Source organism: Sander lucioperca, chromosome 5, assembly GCF_008315115.2.
Source record: "Sander lucioperca isolate FBNREF2018 chromosome 5, SLUC_FBN_1.2, whole genome shotgun sequence".
NCBI lineage: Eukaryota > Metazoa > Chordata > Actinopteri > Perciformes > Percidae > Sander > Sander lucioperca.
The window spans coordinates 6,355,846-6,379,845 of record NC_050177.1 but is presented as its reverse complement, the minus strand read 5'-3'; the positions used below and the strand labels follow the sequence as shown (position 1 = coordinate 6,379,845).

General features: G+C 39.7%; 1 protein-coding gene and 1 long non-coding RNA gene across 2 annotated transcripts in view; one reads left to right on the top strand and one right to left on the bottom strand.

The window, feature by feature from the left end:
* LOC116046556 overlaps positions 1-17,931 on the top strand; it is a 29,250-nt gene extending 11,319 nt beyond the window's left edge. The window contains exons 2-3 of the long non-coding RNA XR_004104164.1: positions 1,383-1,475; positions 17,920-17,931. This is a non-coding gene — a long non-coding RNA (uncharacterized LOC116046556). The remainder of the gene's footprint in view (positions 1-1,382; positions 1,476-17,919) is intronic.
* The window catches only part of blmh (bleomycin hydrolase), a 32,284-nt gene continuing 11,996 nt past the window's right edge, over positions 3,713-24,000 (bottom strand). The window contains exons 4-12 of the mRNA XM_031294934.2: positions 23,562-23,703; positions 22,647-22,735; positions 22,444-22,536; positions 11,171-11,326; positions 10,878-11,036; positions 10,694-10,761; positions 9,549-9,666; positions 9,112-9,178; positions 3,713-4,020 (exon numbers count right to left, since the gene is read on the bottom strand). Coding sequence (XP_031150794.1) covers positions 3,872-4,020; positions 9,112-9,178; positions 9,549-9,666; positions 10,694-10,761; positions 10,878-11,036; positions 11,171-11,326; positions 22,444-22,536; positions 22,647-22,735; positions 23,562-23,703 — 1,041 coding nt within the window. The 3' untranslated portion in view covers positions 3,713-3,871. The remainder of the gene's footprint in view (positions 4,021-9,111; positions 9,179-9,548; positions 9,667-10,693; positions 10,762-10,877; positions 11,037-11,170; positions 11,327-22,443; positions 22,537-22,646; positions 22,736-23,561; positions 23,704-24,000) is intronic.

The window sequence follows — 24,000 nt, the reverse complement described above, 5'->3', positions numbered from 1 at the left end:
GTATTGGGTAAGTTTTTCAAGTTTTTCAAGTTTTTCAAGTTTTCAACACCTTCTTTATAGATGCTGGCAAGTGTTTGTAGACCAACACAAACATACACCTAACAGTCTTCACAGGTCCAGTGTGAGCACCAGTTGACAGGGACAGCATGCAATGGCAGGGGAAATGCAGATTTCTATAACAACATAACACAGAATACAAAAGCACTTCCTAACACTTTCTGTGAAGACAACATATGTAGCCTTTCCAATTTCTTTTTCACTAAGTCCTTTGACCCCTAACCCCCTCCCCCCCTATTTGTTAAGCGACCTTGGGTACCATGAAAGGTGCTATATAAGTCCAAGTTTTTATTATTATTATTATTATAGCCTAGTGCAGTGGTTCTCAACCTTTTTGAGTCGCAACCCCCCAGAATAATGAGGTTGGTGTTCGCGACCCCCCCCCCCCCCCCCCCCACAACGATGAGAAAAGAGCTGCAAACCGTTGTAAACAGCTGTTTCTACGCGCCTCCCCCTGCTGATTTTGAGTGATTTTTGGGAATGCTCTGATTAATACGTCAACAAATAAAGCTGTTTACTTTTTGTTTTAGCAGCTAGCACCTAGCCTTGTCCAATGTGCTCCAGGCTCTGTGGATTTTTGATGCCTTTGTGACTTTTTCTCTCCCCTGACCTGCCAGAACAGCACCCTTTCTGTGTTCCAGGACCTCCTAATTTACAAATGAAGCTCTGAATATAACACATGAAATGTACCAAAATTCACACAATAATATAAAAAACATTCCCCAGTCTAAAATATGTCTTTTTTTCTCCCCAACCATCTGGCGGCCCCCAGAAATGATCTCGCGACCCCCTTGGGGGCCCCGACCTCCAGGTTGAGAACCACTGGCCTAGTACATAATGGAGGCTGTTATAGTAAATCAATTATAATATATAGGCCTATTTTATGACAACACTCATAAACACACACACATAATGCTTTCTGGTGCACAATATTAACAATGATATAACATAATAGATGTGACTTATTGTTAAAATTTAAGGGTATTATGGATGCTCTAGACTTTACAGTATGTTGGCAACTGGGGCTTATAATGCATGACTACCATGCCCCTCAACAATCAACAGTAGTAACAACAACTACACTGCCAATATATAATATGTAATGTCAAACATGATTGCACCTTCAGGAATAACCAGGAAGGGCTTAAATCCGAAGATTTAGACCAGTGGTACCATGGTCACCAAACTTTGCCAAGCAGAAATCACTTTTCATGTCTAAATATACACAAAGACAGATATATAACTCATAGCATCTGAATTCACATGACACTCCTATGTCATGCTCATGAGCAACAACCATCAAGTTTTGTGATGCACACCAATAGTTAAAAGCCATTTTATGGTTGTGCGTAAACTCTACGCCGTAGCTACGCTGTCGCTCCTACGACGTTGTGACCTTTTCGGAGTTCTGCGTCGGGGTTGAACGTGGACAGACACTGACACGTTTTATTATCCAGAACAAAACAAAACAAAATGTTTTGGTGCAGTATATTTTCATTTGAGCTAAATTGTAGCTAGATATTACCGCTAGGCTATTAGAACATTAGTTTGCCCAGGTTAGCTAAATAATAGCAGTGTGGAGGAAGGTCTGGCAATGCGAGACTAGCTAAATAAAAATAGCCTGACAAAATATGAACCATTTTGGTGATAGCAGACATCATACCATATACGAACCTTGATTTATCATCAGAAAATCATTACAGTAGAGTTGAACTCCTTTACCATTTTCAGGAGGTAACGTTATAGCCGTTACCTGAGAAGCCGTGTTGACTCCTCTGTCCTGATTGTATGTCTGATATGCTCCAATAACCAATTAACACACACCTGTTGCATTATGCTTGAACGGACAAAAACCTATACAGACCAGATGCAATTATTTCACCGACATAAAAAAAAAGCTATGTTAATTCCTTTATGCAGATGGAAAAAATGTGTAATACTATACAATAATTATAACAGCTAAATGTAAAAAGTAAAGTCAATAAAAGTAGTAATCATGTAATGCAACTATTTCATTCTAAATATAAAATATATTTAATATGAAATAAAAATGAATAAAAAAGATTATTATATTATTGCATTATTATTCTGGATGCATTGAATTCATATTTAACACATAGCCGGCATGTAACTATTGGAGTTGGTCAAGGTGGAGCTGGTGCAATGGCTGATGGTCAGATAAGTGCAGTGGAGTAAAAAGTTCAATATAGTACAACAAGTACATACTTAAGTACAGCACTTGAGTAAATGTACTTATTATAAACAGAATAATACATTTGGTGTTATATATTTTAGATGTCAAAGACTCCTATCAAACAGAGACAACTAAAAGATTATCATTTGCAGGAGAGACAGTGTCACAAAGAATTACTCAACCCAACAAGAAAAATCACTCTTGCCCAAAGTTTGACTTTGAGGCCCATATGTTCATAGTTTCTTAGCTTTCATAGCCAGCTGAGATTTATAGTGCACTCTCCTCTAAATCAAATCCATGTAAAAGAAAATACCATTCCTCTGAGGGAAGACTTCTAGGACAGAAATTGTTGGACATGTTATCAATTAATACTTACATCTCAGAATCAATCCAGTTTATGTAGAAAGTATATTTTTCAAAACAGCTTGACTGTCACTATAATTCATGTCAAAATCATGATTTGTTTGAATTCAGTGAGAAGTCCATTTTGTAGATACTGTATGTGGATTTGATGGATGGAGGAAAACTGTGGAGAACTAGGAGAACGCTAGCCTGACGTCGTCACACTAAGATTATATGAACGAACTTCCCGACCTCAAATGTTGTGGGCGGGGCTAAGTTCCTGTCACAATAAAAGCTGTCCTGTCCCAGGTCTCCTATCTACCTTAAGCCAGTGATGCTGAATGGGCACTTTTTGCTTTTAACAACCACGCTGCAGAAGGTGAGCAGCAATAACTCAGCTGACTGACCAACTGCTGGGAGGTCAGAGGTTGTCCATACCTTGACAGGAGTGTTTTAAAGCAGGAAGAGTTGGAACGTCACTAAGAAATTATTCAAGTCCAAGCAGGAAAGTGCTTGGATTTTCACCTGGCAGTGCAATGTAGCTGTTCTGTGTAGAAATGAGGAAGTATTGTTGAAGTATGACCCTTTCCTGCTTTTAACATTCCCAGTCAGGGGGGATACAGGCAAAAGATATGAAAACAAATACATATACGCATACATATGCTACTTTTCTGGTTTACACTGTGTTGTTTGCAGGGAGAGGAAGTTATGGGAATATTGTGTTATTCGAAATTCTGTAAGTGTTATTCCAAGAACAGTAAATCACTGCTGTTTTAGTCGTGTGAAAGACAACTTTAATCTAAAAAATATTTTTTTTAAGCTGCGGAACACAGGGGTAGAAGTGGCATTAAACAGCAGAGTTGGCTGCCTTTTACAGTATTTGTCAGAATATAACCATTTCCACAGCTCAGATTGCAGTTACACTTAAATCCTCTGCCTGTTTGTGACGCTGCATGGTCTTGAAATGAAGTGTTTATGTAGCAATAAACCCATTTTACCTTTTAAATGCTCAGGCCCAGATTCAGCGCCTTATATTCATTTCACAATCCCAGAAAACAAGAAAACTGTGTGAAGTGCCACTCTCTGGAAGAAATAAAGACAGACAAAAGACACAGGCAGTCCAGTAAAAAAAAGAAAAAAAGTCTTTATTATTTTGTCTAAAAGAACAGGCTGTTTTGGAAGGAGGTGTGGGGGGAATATTGAAGAGGTAAAAGCAGCCGAGGAATAGGGCGGAGTCAAATAGACCAGAGGTTGGGGTTAAAACCTGGATTTCCGTAGTTATGCCAGGGCTCCCATTGGGTCCCAGGCAGGAAGTACAATGGGCTCCTGTTGCATCACTTCCAGGACATCAGGGGGGAGGAACTTCTTGTCTACCACGACCTCGTACACATATTCAGAGAACCAATCGTCCGTCATGATCAGGTAGCCTACAGAGACAGGGAAGACAACCAATCAGTTGTTAAAGTCGGAATATACTGCATCACAACAGAGTTTGATAAAAGAAAAAGAAAAAAAAAATGTTTTGGACAGGTGTGTAGATTATTATAAGATAATTAAACCTGCCTGTCTAAATAAACAAGACAATGAATGTCTCTTTGTTACAATGTTTTATACAATGCATATAAGAGTGGTGCTTCTCCAAATTTGAACATGGTCCTGAGCAGAAAGATTCCTCATCTTAGATGCTGTTTTTATTCTCCAAAAGTGAGCGTGGTTCAACCTGTTCACACTTTTTGCTAAAATAGCAGGATTTGTGGAAAAAAGTCAAAGTCAATCTGTCAGTTTGAAGAAAGCCTTAATCACAACACATTGTTATAGAGAGAAATTCTTGATTCAAGATCACATCATGTCACTAATTAAGGCAACAGAATGGTCAAACATATCTTACATTACATTGCTTTAAAGTGCTCTTCATCACTAAACTCTATTGTTTCAACAGGCAGAAGGGTGGAGGACCGGGACCCTCACGGTTCACACTCCCCCACCCTGCAGTGCAGTAAGCCTTCAACACTTCTGCCATCACCTCTGTACACCCACCCTGATAAAACCAAACAATGTCTGCCTCCCTCAGCGTGTGTTTGTGCAGTCATAGCGGGTCAACATGGCCGAATCTGGGGTGGTTATGAAAGCCAACCTTGAACTTGCACTGAGAGAAGACATGTTGTGATAACCTAATCTCTTTTTGGAGGAGGATGTACCCCCATGCTGAAATGACTAATTAAAATGAAAGATGTGTGCAACAGTTCCGATCTGATACTGAACTGACACATACGGGAAGCTGGATAGAGAACTGGCAACCAGTTCTCTCTCTCTCTCTCTCCCCCTCCCTCCCACTGTCAGTTAACAAAGACATCAGGGCGACTGCAAGAACGTGCCACAGTTCAAAACAATGTATCGGGGATGGCGTGTCTGGGTTGTGTATGTGTGCTCTTCCAAGTACGCAAATCTTAGATGGCACGTTGCCTGGTTCTCACTGTGGTATCCTGTGTGTGTGTGTGTGTGTGTGTGTGTGTGTGTGTTGATGTGAGCTTCCTGGAACCGCGTGTTGGGTGGCATGGTGGTGTGTGTGAATGTTGGGTGTCCTTATTTGTTTTTAGGGATAGGCTGACTGTCCTGTCTCAGAACAGATGGGTGTACTGTAAGCTAGAAGAGTGTGGAGCAGTCATCTTGCTTTCCAATTTGAGCAGCAATCCACAACACTGGACTATCACCGGCCAACATGAACCAGGACTTTCATATACATTTAGTCGAAATAAGAGAAGTGAACAATGATTTAGACAATTAAAAAAACAACTAAGATTTATTTTATTAAACAAGTGAACTGAACAGCTGAATAGAGCTGGGCAATATATCAATATTATATCGATATTGTGATATGAGACTAGATATCGTCTTAGATTTTGGATATCGTAATATGGCATAAGTTTAGACTTTTCTTGGTTTTAAAGGCTGCATTACAGTAAAGGTATGTCATTTTCTGAACTTACCAGACTGTTGTAACTGTTCTATTATTTGCCTTTACCCACTTAGTCATTATATTATATATTATATGATATTATATCATATATATGACAAATAATGATCAGTAATGTTAATGATGAGTATTTATCAAAAATCTCATTGTGTAAATATTGTGAAAGCACCTATAGTCACACTACAATATCGTTACGGTATTGATAGAGGTATTTGATAAAAAAATATTGTGATATTTGATTTTCTCCATATCGCCCAGCCCTACAGCTGGATGCCTAACAATAAGACTAATAGTCTGCAGCCATGCTAGTTGCTCTGTCAGGCTGTATTCAGGCACAGTGCTGCCTTGAGCTAAATGCTAACAATAAATATGTTAACATGCTGATGTAAAGTAGGTATCATTTTTTACCTTGTTTGCCATCTTAGTTATTATAGGTCATTAACATATATCGTCTGGGCACCATGAATGCTTGCACAACATTACATGCCAACCCATCCAATAGTTGTTTGGTCTGTGGACTGACCAACTGACAGACATTGGTATCCCTTGAGCCATGGCAGTAGCATGGCTAAAAGCAATGCTTAATATAGAAACGAAGACACAAGGACATAAAAGTCAAATAAATTGTCACGAGGAGTAGTTTTAAAGTGCTCATATTATGCTCATTTTCAGGTTCATAATTGTATTTAAAAGTTATATCAGAATAGGTTTACATGGTTTTAACTTTCAAAAAAACACTATATTTTTGTTGTACTGCACATTGCTGCAGCTCCTCTTTTCACCCTGTGTGTCGAGCTCTCTGTTTTAGCTACAGAGTGAGACATCTCACTTCTGTTCCATCTTTGTTGGGAGTCGCACATGCGCAGTAGCTAGGTAAAGACTACTACCCAGTCAGAAGCAGGGTATGAGGGCGTGCCACGCTAGCACATTCGTCACGGAAGTAAAGGCTGGACTACAATAGAGCAGTTTGGAGCAGTTTGTGAACAGTGTTTTCTGTTGGAAATGGTAAGTGCCTTTGGGGTGGACTTTGGGCTTTTTCACTTTGTAAACCTATAACGTGCACAAAAAATATATATAACAGAATAAAGGAAAGGGAAAAAGCCAAAACGCATAATATGAGCACTTTAAGACTGGTCATCCTTTGTAGTTTTACATGTTTCCACTTGAAAAAGTGGAAACATATGTATAATTTTGGCACGTGACAGCACAGAGGAAAGTGTGGTATTTCAACTTAAGGACATAAGAATAGAGTTGTGAAACAACAATAGATGGGGAACAGTACCAGGCAAAGTTGTGTGAAGACCACAGAAAAAGCCTTTTTCATTTCATGAGAAATAAAAAGGGACCTTTAAATGACATGAGGGTACAGATATGTAACTGTGGGTTTGGTGCAAAACAATGGCAACGGATTAGAAGCATACTGAAAAGCTAATGAAGCTTCTCTTCCCAAGAATCTGTTATGGCCGCTAGCAAGGAAATCCTTCCATTCACATTAACATCATCATCTTCTCTATTTACTTAATAGAATCATGAGCATAGAACATCATAGTTTCTCTCTCTCTCTCCACATCAAACTTATTCAGCGCTCAAACAAAACCTGTGACATGTCAGGCTAAAGTCCTGTCAAATTGAAAATAAAAACCTCAGAGCGCGTTGCCAAACATTTTGTCTGAAACGGTTTTAAAGTATGAGCTGTGGAGAGTAGAGCCATAACAACGGCTGTGTGAGGGCTTAAAGATGGAGGAAACAGAAAGTTAAACCTCTCCTGAAAGACTCCTTCAGGGTTAGGAAGAATCTGAAAAGGCCTGGAGGGAGAACAAACCTTATACACACAATCCACTCTCTCCCTCTGCTCCACAGCGATTACCCACTCTTCCTTCAATTTCTCCTTTGTCATCTTTCCAAAATCATCTACTTGCTTTTGTTTTTCCTTATTTTATAAAGTTTCTACCTGCAATGCGCCTCCATTTCTGTCTCAGCTCTCTCCTTTCTCCTGCATGACTTCTTCTCCTTTTCTCCACTTGTGCCTCTTTTTCCCCTCAGCTTTTGTCGAACAAACAAAGACCCCGGATTCCCATGTGAACTCCACTTCTCGAACGGATGTTCTCGAAAACTTTATTAAATTTGGCTGTGGACAAGCTGGGGGCCCTTGCCGTCCCTATCTGCTGGTGTTTATGGAATAAGATATGCGTGAAATGCATTTGATTTGACTGAGGGGTTTTCACATGTTTTCCCAACAGTCACTACGGTTTGTGGGTTCAAGCAAATATTGTGAGTATGTGTGTGTTTCTCTGTGTGTATACGCTGCACTGTATGTGTACGTTGCCAGACGATGCATGACTGAACTGAAATACTCTCCTATAATTTGCAGTGGAATGTAGAGCTCAGAGATGGAGTAGAGAGACAGAGAAGGTCAGAGGAAGATGAGAAACAGAGATGAAAGGATAGAGGGAATAACAACAGTAGACAGTAGAGTCTGGGACAGTGGTGTGGACTACCTGTTGTGTTGTGGGGCCTGTTACATATAGACAAACCATTCTTACTTACTTAATGACAACATTTTCCCCCAATGCATCAAAATGACTTACTGGTAGCCAGCCCAAGACTGACTTAGTTTGTTAAATTCATTTTGAATTTGTGGTTTAAAAAAAAAAAAAAAAAAAAGAAAAAAAAGACTTTGTTAGCATACCAAAAAAAAAAAAAGCTGGTTCAAAAGTTCCCAGTTTTTCAAAAGGCTAACTACAAGTCTTATGTCACTGTTGCAATACAGCATTATACTCTTCTCTAGTGTAAAGTCTAAAGGCCTGGTCACACAATCAATTCATTTGGGTAAGCTCCCCAGCTACAGCAATTTACCAACTAGCCCTGTTAAGTAGTCACTATGTCACCAAGCCAAAACAAACTTGTAAAACCAAATATTTTTGCAAAGACATTTGGAGGAATTTCACTGTGCTACTTTCTGACCTTAAGGATTAGCTTATTCTGTAACTATGTTCATGCAACTTGACCCAGAGGCAGCAGAAAGAGCACAATAAGGGCCACTGTGTGTGTGTGTGTATATATATATATATATATATATATATATATATATATATATATATATGTATGTATGTGTGTGTCTGAGTCTTTATGAAACAGGACACAGCCAATTACAAATTCATAAAGCAGCATCACAGAGGAACATCTCAGTCTAATCCTGTTCTTAATTCAATAGACACAAACAGGAAGATGAGGATTTATCATGAGACACCGCGGTGTGAGAAAGATGTGAAAGAGAGATGGTCGAGGCCAGGGGCCTTTGTTGCAAAAGCATGTATAAGATTTTGGGACTATATCCAGGTGAAAGCAACTGTTTTAGATGTTTTCAAGCAGCTACTTCTCTGTGACATGACAATGTATTAATTTCGGCAACTTAACAATCAGGGTAAAATACATATTGCTGGTAATTAATTACAGGTTTAATCTGAAGTGAATTACAATATCCTAAAGGAAAGGACTTAAAGTAGGAATTGTGTAATAATGCGTTACGTGTCTTTCAACTCACCTTTGTTTCCACGGTCATCGCCCCAGGAGTTTTCCACCCTCCACTTCTCATAGCCTTCTTTCCCATCCTGAGAGAGAGAGAGAGAGAGAGAGAGAGAGAGAGAGAGAGAGAGAGAGAGAGAGAGAGAGAGAGAGAGAGAGAGAGAGAGAGAGAGAGAGAGAGAGAGCAGACGATGGGGAGATAAGAGGGACAAACCGATACTGGAGGAAAGAAAGTGTCCTAACAGCTGGGGTTACTTACAACGGGGGAAATTGACATCACTATGAAAAACTGCAGCCGATTAAAGCAGCGTAAACACGCAGCAAGGCTTTGATGCAATAAAGCCTGAGAAACTCTGAATGTGTGTATTCCTCTTGGCCTGCTTGTATACATACTGTATGTTTGCATGAGTTTACTGAACAGTCACCCACCTGTGCTGTATGTTTGTGTGAGCGTACCTTGTCTGTGACAGCAGTGAGGATCATAGCGTGGGTCATGAGAGAGTCTCCATATATCAGTCGCTCTGCTTTAGAGAGGTTCTTCACCGAAACTCCAAACACTAGTTCATGGTTGAACCTACACACACACACACACACACACACACACACACACACACACACACACACACACACACGATTAAAGAAACTCAAAGTCTGCACTTGAGTTCATCACATATTGATCATTTCAAGAGAAAAGGTAACGTTTTGATACTTAATGGGTAATTGTCTATATTATATCCCATCAATCCTAATATTTATTTTTTGTAGGGGAAGGGAAAGAGGTGTGATGACCATAAAAAGCCAAATCAAAATCTTCATTAGTCTGGGATTCTGCATGAGCTAACATGTCTCTTGTTCATGACTGTAGAAATCAGGCTCCATTAAGCCTCAGCCTTATTCCAATTATAATCTACCAGCACAAGAAAAGATCTTTCTGAAAGATGAGCTACAGCCGAGATGGTAACAGACATTTTTGCACCATGCTGGTTTGGTTCAGTGGGCAAATTTAACCCTGGCGCCAGCAACTCAGACACAGATGTCGCTGACACAGATGATAAGCAACCTTTTTCCTGTGGAGAGACTGACACCTCATGAAGGCTCCTGTGTGTGAACCCTGCAGTCACAGCACAGACAAGACTGGGATACAACAGTGCCAAACACAAGTGTGCCAATTCACTGGTAAAATCAATTTTAACATTGTTATTTTACATTTAGATAAGTGTTGGGCTGGTTGGTGTTCAGCTGCCTCAAGCATTTCAGAGTTGTACGGTTCAGCACAGTGATAGTGGCGAAAAACACTGAATAGTCGGTGCGAATAGTATTGTTGTATTCCCTTGTTGCATTCTCCTTGTAGTAATAATAAGTCATTTTTATTTATTTTTTTATTTTTATTTTTTAAACAAACCGACTTGCCCAGAAAACACACCTCTCCTGAAGGGCTTTAAAACATGAAATCCAAAATTGTACTGCCGTCCTATTCCCACATTTGACAAATAAGTATGTTAATAAGCTAAATGCATTGCTTCTAATACCTTGGACAAATGTGCAGCAGACTAGATTCAAATAGCATTGCAAATAACTTCCACATGATGCATTTTACTCACACATTCATGTCATTTATGCCCAGCTTGCCGTGGAAATGTTTCCCGACGTCACAACCAAACCACACCGCCTAAGAGAGAAAAAAAAAAAGGCAGCCGTTTTTGAGATTTATGAAGTTTACACATGACGACACCCTCAAATGGACAAAGGTGTGTGTACAGCTGACGCCTGTTTGCCCCAACCTACCTCTCCCTCTTTGATGGACTCAGCCGCAGCCTTTTTAAGCAGCTGGATGGCCTGGTTGTTGTACAGAGTGCTGCGACCACCAACCATGTTACCTAGAAACTCAACACTGTAAAGCTTCCCATAAGGGTTCTGGGGACGAGGGTCGTTCACGAGGCAGACCTGAGGATAGAGAGGTATCATTCAGGCTCAGAAACAGTACAACTTCCCATAGGGAGTCAGAACCTGAGGTCCTACCCAGTAGCAACCAACAGAAAGTTACATGGCCTATGTGATGTGTCTGATGGGTCACATACTTTGTCCTGAATGTTGTATAGAGGTTTGACGTGCTCATTGTAGAACTCCTGTGGGGTGAGGGGTCCCATGCGATGGAAGTTCTTGTCCTTGTCCCTGTATTCCCAACAGATGGTCTCAGGAGGGCTGCCTAGACAAACGCTGGCCACCCGGAACACCTACACAACACACACAGTTTGAACATCAACTTCTTTACCAATCGCATCTACGTTAAACTCATATTTAACATGTGTAATGGCAAAATTATATTTAAGCATGATTCTTTATGTTCTTGTCTTATTTATGTTTTACTTTGTCTCACAATGCTGAAAGTGAGTTTTTCTTATTCTCACATGTTGAAAGTAAGAGCCACAAAGTCTGGGAACGAAATGTGTACGCTGAACAGATAGGGACTACAAGGTCACCCTAAACTATCTGTTATTTCTCCCTGGATAGTTGAGACTTCTCACATAGTTTAGATAAAAGGGATGTCTAAACCTTGGGGTAGAAAGTGGTACAGAGGGTAAGAAGTGAGGTGGCTCCTGAATGTCTGACTATGTTTGATTGTAAGAAATATTGAGTCATGTTTAGAAAGGGGGGCATGTCTTTCTATCTCACTGGAGATGCATATATACGGTGTGCTTTTTCTTATTCGTTGAAGAGACCTTTCGCACCAGGCCTGCGTGCTTTTTGTGAACCGTGTGCTTCCTGCATTTGCAAATGTACATAAATACTCAAAGACCAAACTTTGGTTTAATCCTCAAATCGTCCTTATTTGTTTCATCTGGTGTTTTTGATACGCACTCCTGCTGCTAACAAGAAAAACTTCCACTACACATGCACAGGCAGTCAATTATTGTTCAACCAAGTTTCAGAGTGAACAGACAGTATCTCTATTTTAAACAGAGCCTGAGGCGACTCCTGGACCTCTACTACTGAGGTAAAGAGAACCACCACGAGTCAAACTGAACAGGGACATTTGTACGTTCTTGCCTATAGGGAGGTGTTAGGAGAAGTTTGTAAATCATAATTCCAGCTCATATTTTTAGTGTGCGCTCATCTAACCCCTACAACTCCATGTCTGTCCGTGCATACACTCATCCATCAGTGCCTGGGGCTCTTTCAACTTTCCCTACATTTCCCCCTCTTTTCCCTCCTAACAGTGCCTCCCCTCCATCTTTTTCATACCCCTCCATTTCCCCATTTGCAGCCCACACTCTTTCCCCTCCCTCCATGTCTTCCTGCGGCGCTGGAGTTCAGACTGAGTTCCTGTCGGCTAAATCGGGTTGTTTGGACTGGGCCGTCTGTCAATCTGGCCCTTCTAACCTCTGATTTAGTTATCTCAGGAATTTCCCACTTTTGCTTTTCATCTCTCCCATCCTCTGCTCTCCTCTCCCAGGACCCAGCAAATGCTTTTCCTATCAAATACGATTAAAAAAGTGCTGAGAAATTAGGATGCGGTGCAGTCCATTGTTGGTGGTAGATAACAGTGTGTACTACGGGGAGTATTGGTCCAATTGTGCGGATGAATGGTGATAGATCACACTCCTACTGTTATGACTATGGGTGTCACAAAGGACACATTTCCAATATATAATACTTTGTTTTTATTGACTTCTACTACTGATATCCAGACTAAACTTCTGTCTAGCTGAATACACAGCTGATGAGGGGTTATTTTTGGCTCAGCCTGGAGAAATATAGCAGCCATGGCAGCAGTTTCCCCTGCTTAGTCAACACATATTAAATGCACCCTACATAAAGATGACATTCTTGCTTTCTGGTTAGTAGACACTGAGCCCACCATTCTCACCCCAAACCTACCCGAGCACATTCTCGCACGGAGACAAACACATAAAAATGGATAAATTCAGGCATGGCTTATTCAAACAAACAACCCCCTCGTCATCACAGAAATGCGTAAAGTCAAAAGTACAGACGCACACAAAAATACACACATGCGCAGAGTCAACAAAGGCATCTGTTCAACTCCTCATCACCCCCGAGCCATTTTCCTCCTAATTCAACTACTGTGTTTAGACTTCCCTGTGGGCAAGACCAAATGCCAAGGTGTCCATCCCCTTGTCTGGTCTGTGTTTGCCCAGATGCCCTCGGCACCTTGACAAGACATCTCCCGTTCCCTCTTGACCCCCGCCCTTTTCTCTTCTTTCCTGCTTTTTGTCTCTTTCTTCCAAGAAAGACTCTGCTCTCCCTGGTAACTTTAAACTTTTTCACTCCCTTTACAATTTGTCTTTCAGATGCCCTGAGACATACTGTAAGCATCTCCATTAATGCCTGTTTAGCTTTGCACCGATGAATCCTGCCCGGGCAAGGTAAATAAAGTAGGTGTGAGGCAAGGACTGGGCTAAAAGAGAGACCTCAGTCAGAGAATACAGCCACAGTGACATTTGAGCAGGACCAATATTGAAACACCTGTGGCCTTAATGATAGATGTGTATGAGAAAGAGGGAAAGACAGAGAAAAGGGAGAGGAATACATAGAGCTGGGAAATAACAGGGAGGCTGACAAAACAGTAAAATATCCATACATATCAAATTAATTACATGATGTCTTTCATTTAATTTGGTGAACACACAATAACTGCTTTCACAATGCACTGGGAGTTTTAATGATGAATACTGGTCATACTTTGTTAGCAAATTTATCATGGTCAGTTTTTCAAAACAGAATTTACAAATAATTTGAGCCCAAGCCCTCAGGGTAAAAGTTCTTCATTACGTCAACCGGCGTTACTCAGAAACTCGACTCATGTTTGGACTGTAACTTCAAAAGACTCATCTCATTCATATCTTACTATTCTAAACATTATAATCAAACTTCACAGGTTTCAGGAACCAGCAGTTTAACAGGCAGCGTTCTCTTCAACTCATCAGTCTCTAGCAGAAGGTCCACCTCAGGTCAGTCTCAATTCTGTGACATATCGAGTGTGCGTGTCTTGCTATAAACAATAAGCTGACTGACTGCACGCTATTGGGGCTAACCGCAACTAATGTTTGATAGCATCTGTGCTGCAGTGTAGACCGGCTGGCATCCCTCTGCATGTTTATTTGTTTTGCACAACCCAAACAAACAAATAACCTGGAGTTATGAGTGAGCCTAACACATACAGTAAGCAGGCCAAACCAATGGCAACACACTACAATATATCTGGATATATGGGTAACCTTGAGCATTCACTCCAGTTTTTAAGATGTCAGCCTTTCCTCTCTCCTCTCTCCTGTGTGGTCCACTCTTTGCCTAAGCCTTTGCAACTTTGGATACATCCTTACTAACACCTAAGTGACTTTATCCATTTATAGGAAAAGTAAAAAAAGAAAAAAAGGGGGTGGCATTTACATGTTTGATTTAGCATGTTGCTTTAAAGGCATTATAAAATCAGATGCACCTGCTAACCTGCCCAACTTTAATTGAGATTGGCATGGAACTGCCTAGTTTCTGTAAGCTTGCACTTTCTATTATTTACAGAAGAACACTGAAATTAGTGGTGCACGATTCAGAAAATGTCACGATTCGATATTGATTTTTAGGCTCAAGATTCGATTAAAAAACGATTCTCGATTTAAAAAAAAAAACGATTCACAGTATGTAAATGTAGTTACTTTTCCCATGTGATTGCAGTAGACAAACAATTAAAAAAAAAATAATAATTTAAATTAAAAAATATGAATCGATTTTTGGAATTCTATGAATCGATTTTGAATCGGTAGAGCTTGAATCACAATTCGAATGTGAATCGATTTTTTTGCACACCCCTAACTGAAATAGCAATTTATATTTTGCTTTTATCATCTTGTGTGGTAGTAAAAAGTGTGAGACTTCTTCTTAGTCTAATGCAGCAATATGTGCACTTGTAACTGACTGACTATCTTGTTTCATTGATAAATATTTATTACTGCAATTAAATGCCAAATACCTGATCAGTCTTCTAAATGAAGTGGATTAAATGCCTCTTGTATTTTGTACATGTAGCATATACATGAGTTAAATTAAATGTTGCTGTGAAAACGATGCAGCCAAATTACGTTCAGCTTTTAGGAGAAATCATTTTAAAAAATAGACATAATTAGGCTCTAAAGCTGGCTCTCAACCAGTTAATGCCAAATTGAGGAAAGCATGCGCCTCATTGCTACACTGATGCAAATGTATAACTATTGAATAGAAGCTGGACTTGTGTGTGTAAGCAAATGACACCATGCAAACAATTTGGATAAAAATGAGCAAGGTTTTGATTAAAACCTCCATGTTTTGTAAACATGCAACACATGTGGTCAGTGTTACAATCTAACAATGGTGTAAAACATTTGACAAATGTGAGTGGAAATCTATGAAATGGCAAAGCTATCGTTGCAGCGCCTAACAATGACAAATGTGCAGCAACCCACCCCCATGAAACAACCAATCAACTGAGTCAATAGCCAGCAGCGCTGACCCTCGGGGCTCCCGCAGGAAAGTTCCTCTGTGATTTGATGGCTGTCTCATAAATTAGACTTGTCTTAAGAGCCACTCTCCCTGCATTCAGAGCCAAGACCAGAGCCGCACATGGTGTTTCTGATTCCATGACGCAATGGAGCATGGAAGGGCTACAGTTGTGGTGTGAGGGATACAATCTGTGTGTGTCTACTGGCAACTGTACGTACATGTACCGTTACCAGTGAATATCACTTTATCTGTTTGGTGCATGCTGCCTACTTGTCTATGTAAGTGAGAGTAGAAGAGCAGGGACACACACCAGATACAGCATGAAAGAGAAAGACTGGCTTTGAAACTTAAACTAATCCTCTCTGCCTCAATAATGCAGCGTATGGATCCTGTCATCCTAACAGCCTCTATAAAGACAAACGGTGCATGAGATTAGCTTGCTCATTCTTACTGTAGGTGCAGCTTAAAGAGGGTAAAGCTGCTATTGCAGAGGTTTTTTAGATGAATGTGATGTGCAATGCGCCTGACCAGTATGAACAAAAAGAATAGATTCTTGACACGCAAAGGGATCAATTTAAATCACGCGCACCATTAATACAGTAAGTGAAAGCAGAGACGTTGACCCCGGTTGCCTGTCATGGGAGTATGTGTGGGGCTGGCGTGATGAAGACCAGTGCACAATCAAAGCCGCCGCTTAGGGAGGGTGGACAGCATCACCTCCACACACAGCAAAGTAGGACTGACACGGCACTCTGACCCTAAGAAACACATGTGCACATATAGATGCAAATGCAGGTGAACACACTAGTTTCCCACTTGTAAGAGTCCAAAGAAGTCCCTACGTAAGTCCACACACACACACACACACACACACACACACACACACACACACACACACACACACACACACACACACACACACACACACACACACACACACACACACACACACACACACACACACACACACACGTTAGCTGTTCACAAACAGTACTGTTGAAGCTGGAGGCACTTGCTCTGTAGATGGGGTTATGTGACATTTCTTAGACTTTGGTGATTCTGTATACAATTAGGGACTATTTTCATTATCAGCTATGTTATTGGTTATTTGTTCAATTAATCACTTCATGCTGTGGTTATAAAGTTTAAGAACTTGTGACCTGGATGAACCCAACATTTTTATAGATATCAAAAAACAATAATTACATTTTGTGTAATGATAGTTTTCTTTTACAATTGATCACAGTACTACAACATGTCTAATTGTCCTTAGTGGAGTCTGCTTAATTTGGTGCAACTGTGCTGCTTCCTACAAAGGAAAACTGACACATGCACCTAGGGCTGGGTAATATATCGATATTATATCCATATTGTGATATGTGACTAGACATCGTCTTAGATTTTGGATATTGTAATATCGTAATATGACATAAGTGTTGTCTTTTCCTGGTTTTACAAGCTGCATTACAGTAAAGTGATGTCGTCATTTTCTGAGCCTACCAGACTGTTCTATTATTTGCCTTTACTTACTTAATCAATATATCCACATTACTGATGATTATTTATCACAAATCTCATTGTGTAAATATTTTGGAAAAGGACCAAATGTCAACCCCTACAATATTGTTGCAATATCAAGATCACAGTATTTGGTCAAAAATATCGTGATATTTTATTTTCTCCATATCGCCCAGCCCTACGTACTCCTTATAGGTGAATCATCCACTTATACTGTATACCTGATATATTGGCCTTAACTTTAATGTTGATCTTGATTCCAATATATTTTTTAGCACATTTTAAAATACAGGAAAGCTGACATATTTAGTTGATTTTTTTTTTTTAAATGATTAGTATATTTTACATATAAGAATAATGTTATCTCGGAGATCCAAATGGATCTTGCTTTTGAAAATACGCTTGCGACTTACAAAGATACATAACAGCTACAAGTGTATGCACTATACAGGATTTACCCTATTATACTTTATTGACAGGAATTGATAGGTCAAACAGCAAACAGCCACCCACAAATAGCCTATAAACAACGCATTAGGCCGTCTTTGAGATTTCACATGAACAACGGTTAAAGTTACTCAGGCTACCGAAGAATACCATAATTCCTCCGTTCAATTATCCCTAAGCGAGCTTCCATCCTTAACCGTTTTGCCAGCAGCGTGTTAGCATTTGAACAAAGTGCTGTGTGTCCACAGTGTGTGCAGACTGTTGTTACAGTTTTTCCTATATGTATGTTTAGTTCGTGATCTCCCTGCAGGGGAAGAGGCCTCTTACATGTTCTGTTTGAGTTTCAACTTTACTCTGCAAACAAAAGTGTATTGGGAGTTGCACCTGGAATTGCCTCCAGCCTAAAAATAAACAACAAGAACTTTGCTATTAAAATGTAAAAAGGTGAAGTGAAAAACATGCAGCCGTTATTTGCATCTATTCTGAATAAAACCAAAGGATGTAGCAAATGGCCAAGTGACTTTGCTCAAGGCGGTATATTGTCAGCTATTCCATCAATCAATAGATAATCTCTCTCAAGGGTTAAAAACGTCACAAGGGTTAACAAACAGCCATGTATATCGGCTCTTCCAGTCTCTCCACTGCTGGCTGTTCCAATTTAACGGGAGAGAGGAGCAAGAGGGGTTAGGATGGTGACCAGCCTCTGACGAGCTGTTACCACCACCATCTTCAGCCAGAGAGGACATTATTTCTTCAGCTTCTTCTTGCGTTATCAGTCCGGCGGGAGGTGTGCCAACAGGGCTGGCAGCAGGTGAATCGGTCGTGCTATTAATGTCATCGCTACACAATTTTTCAGTAAAACCAAAATCAATTTAACTGCCTTGTTTTCTTTTTGCCATGGCTATATGATGCCAACTGCAGAATGGATTTCAAGGACTTTGCGTGCCGATTAATGGCCTCCAACGTTTATATTTTTTCTATGAATCTTTGAGTTAACATGTACTACACATGAGTTGAATTTGCACCGCAGCGCCGCCACGCCTTGATGCTCATGACAAGAATAGCACGTTTAGCTATCTTTATTGAAGTGAATTAGGTTTAAATCCCCGTCATGCATGAATTAATGGTATTTTTGCAATTTTACACATAATAATCCACGATGATCACATTACACAAAACTTAAATTGCACGTCAAAATGACACACTGTTAATATTTTTAGAGACCCCCCAAAATTTCACAAATCACGTTTTCAGGGGAGCCCATGTCTTATTAAGGGGAGCCAAGCTCCCCCGTAGTTCGCACCCTGATTCTGGTCAAATGCAACAATATCATTGAACAATTTGGCTAGCTTTACGTCAGCCGTTCGTCTGACATGACCAAATCCTCCATCACCATCGGCAGTGACAGAGTGGTGTTTCGCAAAACAAACCACTACCAGGTGGACAAACATACTGACAACCCTCCAGCCCCCCACACTGTTGTGCAGTGCAGTGAGTCTTTACTGTCGCACAACATACAGTTTTGCGTGTATGCAGAAGTCTGTGTGTGTGTGAATGGGGGTGGGGGCCGGTGTGAGATACAGGCGACTGTTTAAACAAGCAAACAGCCAGCAGCACAATGCAACCAAACAGCTGACTACAAAGGCAGCATAACCAGACCCCTGTTCTGTGTGCAATCGTCTCAATGGGAGGCTGATTGACTGACCAATTACACACGCACACAGTAACCTTTCAGAGCCACAAAACACACACTGTAGGCACATGACTGCTTTTGGTAACACTTTATAATAACCATCATTGTTAATGGTAAATTAATAGTTAACTCAACTTTAGGTCAATGTTACTGTTAAATAATTAAATGATGATATATTGTGCTGACTACTTATTAGTAATTTCATAATTTATGTAATTTTATGTCATTAGTTAAGTGTTAAATAAAATAATTTGTTCATACATTTAGATATATGGTTTACACTTTTTCTAAGGTTAAAAATGGTTTGTTAACTATTTATAAATTTATAATAATAATAATTATAAAGTTGCAACTAATGATACATTCATTTGGCCCTATTAAATCTTTTTTGCTGATCTATAAAATATATAATTTGTGTGACAATAATAGCTATCTGAATGTTGATTGATGCTTTTTTAAAGTATGTATAAACCATTAACAAGGTGTTAAAATCATGGCAGCCATCCAAGTAATGTTTGACGGTTTACAAACAATTTCTTAAAGGTTTACAAATCATTAAGTTATTAACAAATACTTGCATATATAAAATGGTATGTGTGCAACAATAAACTGTTAAACAACATACATTATAGCATTACTAATAATTAGTAAACATCAATGATGATCATTTTATTTGTTAATTTCATTAGCTTTTTGTTAACAGTAAAGTAACTATTAACTATCAATTCTAATTATATACATTATAATTAATAGTGATGTTAATATAAAGTGTTACCCTGAATTTCAGTGCATGCATACATGAATATAATAAGTACATGGTTAAAGAGTTTGTTTACATATGCATGTATTTGTTTCATAAAGAATCACTATCTGGGGGTGTGTGCAGGTTATTTTTTTAAATATGTTGCTTTTACACATTCCACTATAACTCATGTCTGTGTGTAATGTGCACATACTGAAAAAGGTACTTTAAATTATACTACACTGCAGACACAGACAGGTATTCTGCAAGTTCTGTTATAAAAAATAATAATTTTTTTTAGGCTTTGGAAGTAAGACAGTAAATGGACCTGCAGTGAACGTGAACAAATGTTTTGTTATATTGAAACTATATTAGAATAATTTCTCCCTGTACTACCCCTGTCAGTTGAAATGCAAGTTGCTGGCATGTTTATGTACTAGTATCACCTGTGCTATTAATGTACTGGTATGTTGAATTAAGTCAGTTTGATATGAAATCCTAATGATGTAGGTATTATAAAGTACCACAATATTTCATTGTTAAACCTTCTTGGTTATAAAGAAACCTGCTTAGATTTGCCTCTTATTTGGACGGTTGACAGCCCCCTCTTCTGGCAAAATGGGACAATGTTACAAAGTTAAACGAGGTGTGCCATTTTTCAATATTTATTAGGTAAATCTGTACAATCTATTGGAATGCAATACAACAGCTCTGTCATAAATCCTAACTTTATAAAGTGTATAATGTTTTTTTTTTTGAGATTGTCAAAATTGTGTGAATTCAATTAAAAGTGTATTACTGAGGTCATGGTTAAAGAAGAAAATGTTGACAGTGTCAACAAAAACTGAACATTATATAGGCATCATAACAGTAGACTTTATAGCAGAACAGATGTAGAGGATTGCATTAGACTGCACAGGCGTACCCAATACAGCGGGCACTGCTTGTATATCCATAAACATGTCTGCATGTGTCCTTTATTCATGCTTTTATTTAATATAATTCACCCCCTATCAATCTCATAACTACACAACACATGCAGCATGTTGGAACAGGTAAGGAGTGACTCTGGGTCGCTTTGATGTCTCTCATTCCATCAAATAGTTCCATAAAACTATGGAACCCAAGGAACTAAACTCAGGAACTGAACTCAGAACTCAAAAGCCTCTCTTTTGCAAACTCCTGTTTGTGTTTCCATTGCCTGAAGATTAAGCCAATTAGACCAATGACGGAACAAAAATGACAGCAGCATTTGAGACGAGAGAGGAAACAAAACCGACTCATCCTGTTCTTTGTATTTGCAGTGGAGCGACTTTGATGCCTGGATGGATGTTCTAAATGAATGAAAAGGAGACTAAAAACTTCATAACACCTATCACCAAAATCGAGATGATCTGCTGAGTGACGGTTGCGATGTGAGTGATGGTTATTTATTTCTGCTTTACCACATAACCATGATAAAAAAAAGATTTAAATAGTCAGAAACATGACCAGACTACACAGCTACCAAAAATGTCCATACCTTGTACCAGAGTCACCTAGTGGTTCCTTATTTTGTGAATGAAGCTGTACAGTTGAAGTGTTTAAATAAGCGGCGGCATTGACGCGGCAAACTCTGCCCTGATAGTTCCTGAACCTTTGGAAAGAACTACCCCTCGAGCAGTGACTATTTTTGGCACCTGAAACATATGAGGAACTAGCCTGGATGCCAGCCGAACTTAGCCCCGCCCACAACATTTGAGGTTGGGAAGTTCGGTCTGGACTTGATCTTTTGTGGAGCAACTATGCTCGAACCATAGCTGTTTGGACCAATCAGATTGTCAGGGCGGGCTTCATACGATGATGGACAGACGATTAACAGTAATGTAATCAACCACTTCACCAAAGAGCGCTTGGGTTGAATTTGTTTACAACAAAGATGGCTGCCGAATTGAGATGTGTAGATTCTGCCATCGCATGTGTTATACAAGATATGGACAGCACATTCATTTTAAACAGGGACAGAGAACCTCAATTAAGGCATTTGTCGATCGGAAAGATGTTGTGGCCGTACTTCCTACAGGATTCGGCAAAAGTTTAATTTATCAGCTGGCCCCGATGGTCGCTAAGAAGATGGGGCATACGTCACATACTCCGTTGCTCTGATTGGTTGTAGGTCTATCCAATTGAGTGCATTTTCTTTCCTGGTTCGGTTGAAACACGCCCCATAATCACAGCCCAATGGAGCAGTATCAGACTCATATTCTGACTAGAATCTGAGTATGACGACGTCAGGCTAATGAGGAACTATAACCCATGTTTGACTGGAAGAACTAGAGACAAAATTTTGTTCCTCTAGTGAAACACAGGTTATGTTCCTGAGTTCCTCAAAAAGGTTCTTAGTTGCCTGGGAAACTTCTTGTGGTGAATATAATACATTCTACAGGAAACAGTTGTATGTGCTCTTTCGGTCTCACCTCCTCTATCATGGTGTCCATTGCATCAGACAGTTCAGCTTTAGTAGCGTCGCTGGCCACCATGTTCCTCAGTCTTAGGCAGTATTCTCTTAGCTGTAAGACACAGTGAGACAAAAACAACAGTCAGCACTGCCTCACTGATTACGTGACTCACTGATATGTGAGCTTAATTAGTTTGAACTGAGGGAAATGTGTAAACGCACCTTATGATTAAGGATGTCATTCATTCTGCGTGAGGCCTCGGAGCTGTGTGACTCTGGAAAGCATTTCTTTGGGATGACGCCATACTTTTCTGAAGACAGGACAGTATAAACAGAGATGGTTTAGAACCAAGACGCCCAAACTCAGAGTAGTTTCCTGTATCCGTGTCACGTGGGCTCCGCCACAGCCACGCCTCTTTAGGAGACTAACGGCAGGTCCTGAGTGTATTGATTCCAACAGGAGTAGTGAACGTCAACACAGATTATGAGCGATCCTTTCGCCCCAGAGTCACCAAAGTATATATTGGACCCATTTTTCACAAGCCACATATCTCCAGAACATTCTGACACTAAAATGGCATTTTTCAGACGGACACATTAGGAGAAAATTAACTTTGTTTTAGACCCGTTTCTGTCTCAGGACCAAACTCTCGCGAGATCTGGCAACACAGAGAAGCTAATGTCAGCTCAGGTTCGTGAATGCCCTAACAAAACTAATCTCTGTGATGCTAAATATGTCTTTTAGCTATGTAAATATCCAACGTTAGCAAAAGAACATATTAATAAATTATTTAAATATAACTTTTCTTCCATCCACACGATGTTCAGTACACGTTCAAATAAGGCCACGCCCCTTTAGGAGACAGGAAGTGTGTACCGTTTCATTCCATTGGCGCTGCTTGAAATGTGAAAATCTTTAGTATAGAGGATCTTTGGTATAAAACACAATTTAAAACAAGATTATTAATCCAGTCAAATAGCAAATAACTACCAGTTTTTTCTTCTGTAGAAAGATGTACAGTTAATTTTTCTAATTACCTATCTAATATATTTGCAATTGCACAAATTACCCAACTTAGTCAATCATTCAACATGAACTTCTTGTCAAGGTGATTATGTTTTATGATGGGAACTAACCAATGAGGTTGACCAACATGTCCCACTGTCCTCCATCATTGGTTGGATTGGAGAGCAGGAACTGGACAAGGCGTCCGTCGACGGGCTCCTTCCTCTGTGCCGTCTCCACACAGGCCTGGAGGAAGTAGTAGCAACGCTCAACCTGTAGAAAAAAAGAGCAAACACAACAGAGCAACATGGTGACTGAACAAAGAAACTGTAAGGGGCTGTAGAATCTAATGATGTGACGTTACTATATGTAATGCAGAACGGTAGACGTGTTAGACTTAAGTCACAAAACTGAAGACTGGAAACCAACAACATTCAAGCAAGTTTTTACCTGCAGAAAAATAGAAAATAAATGAGACGTGTCGGGCAGGCCTTGCATAGCCATTAAATATGAGACATACGCTACGTAAAATAACATTATTATTACAGCTTTGAAAGGAAAATATTGTGT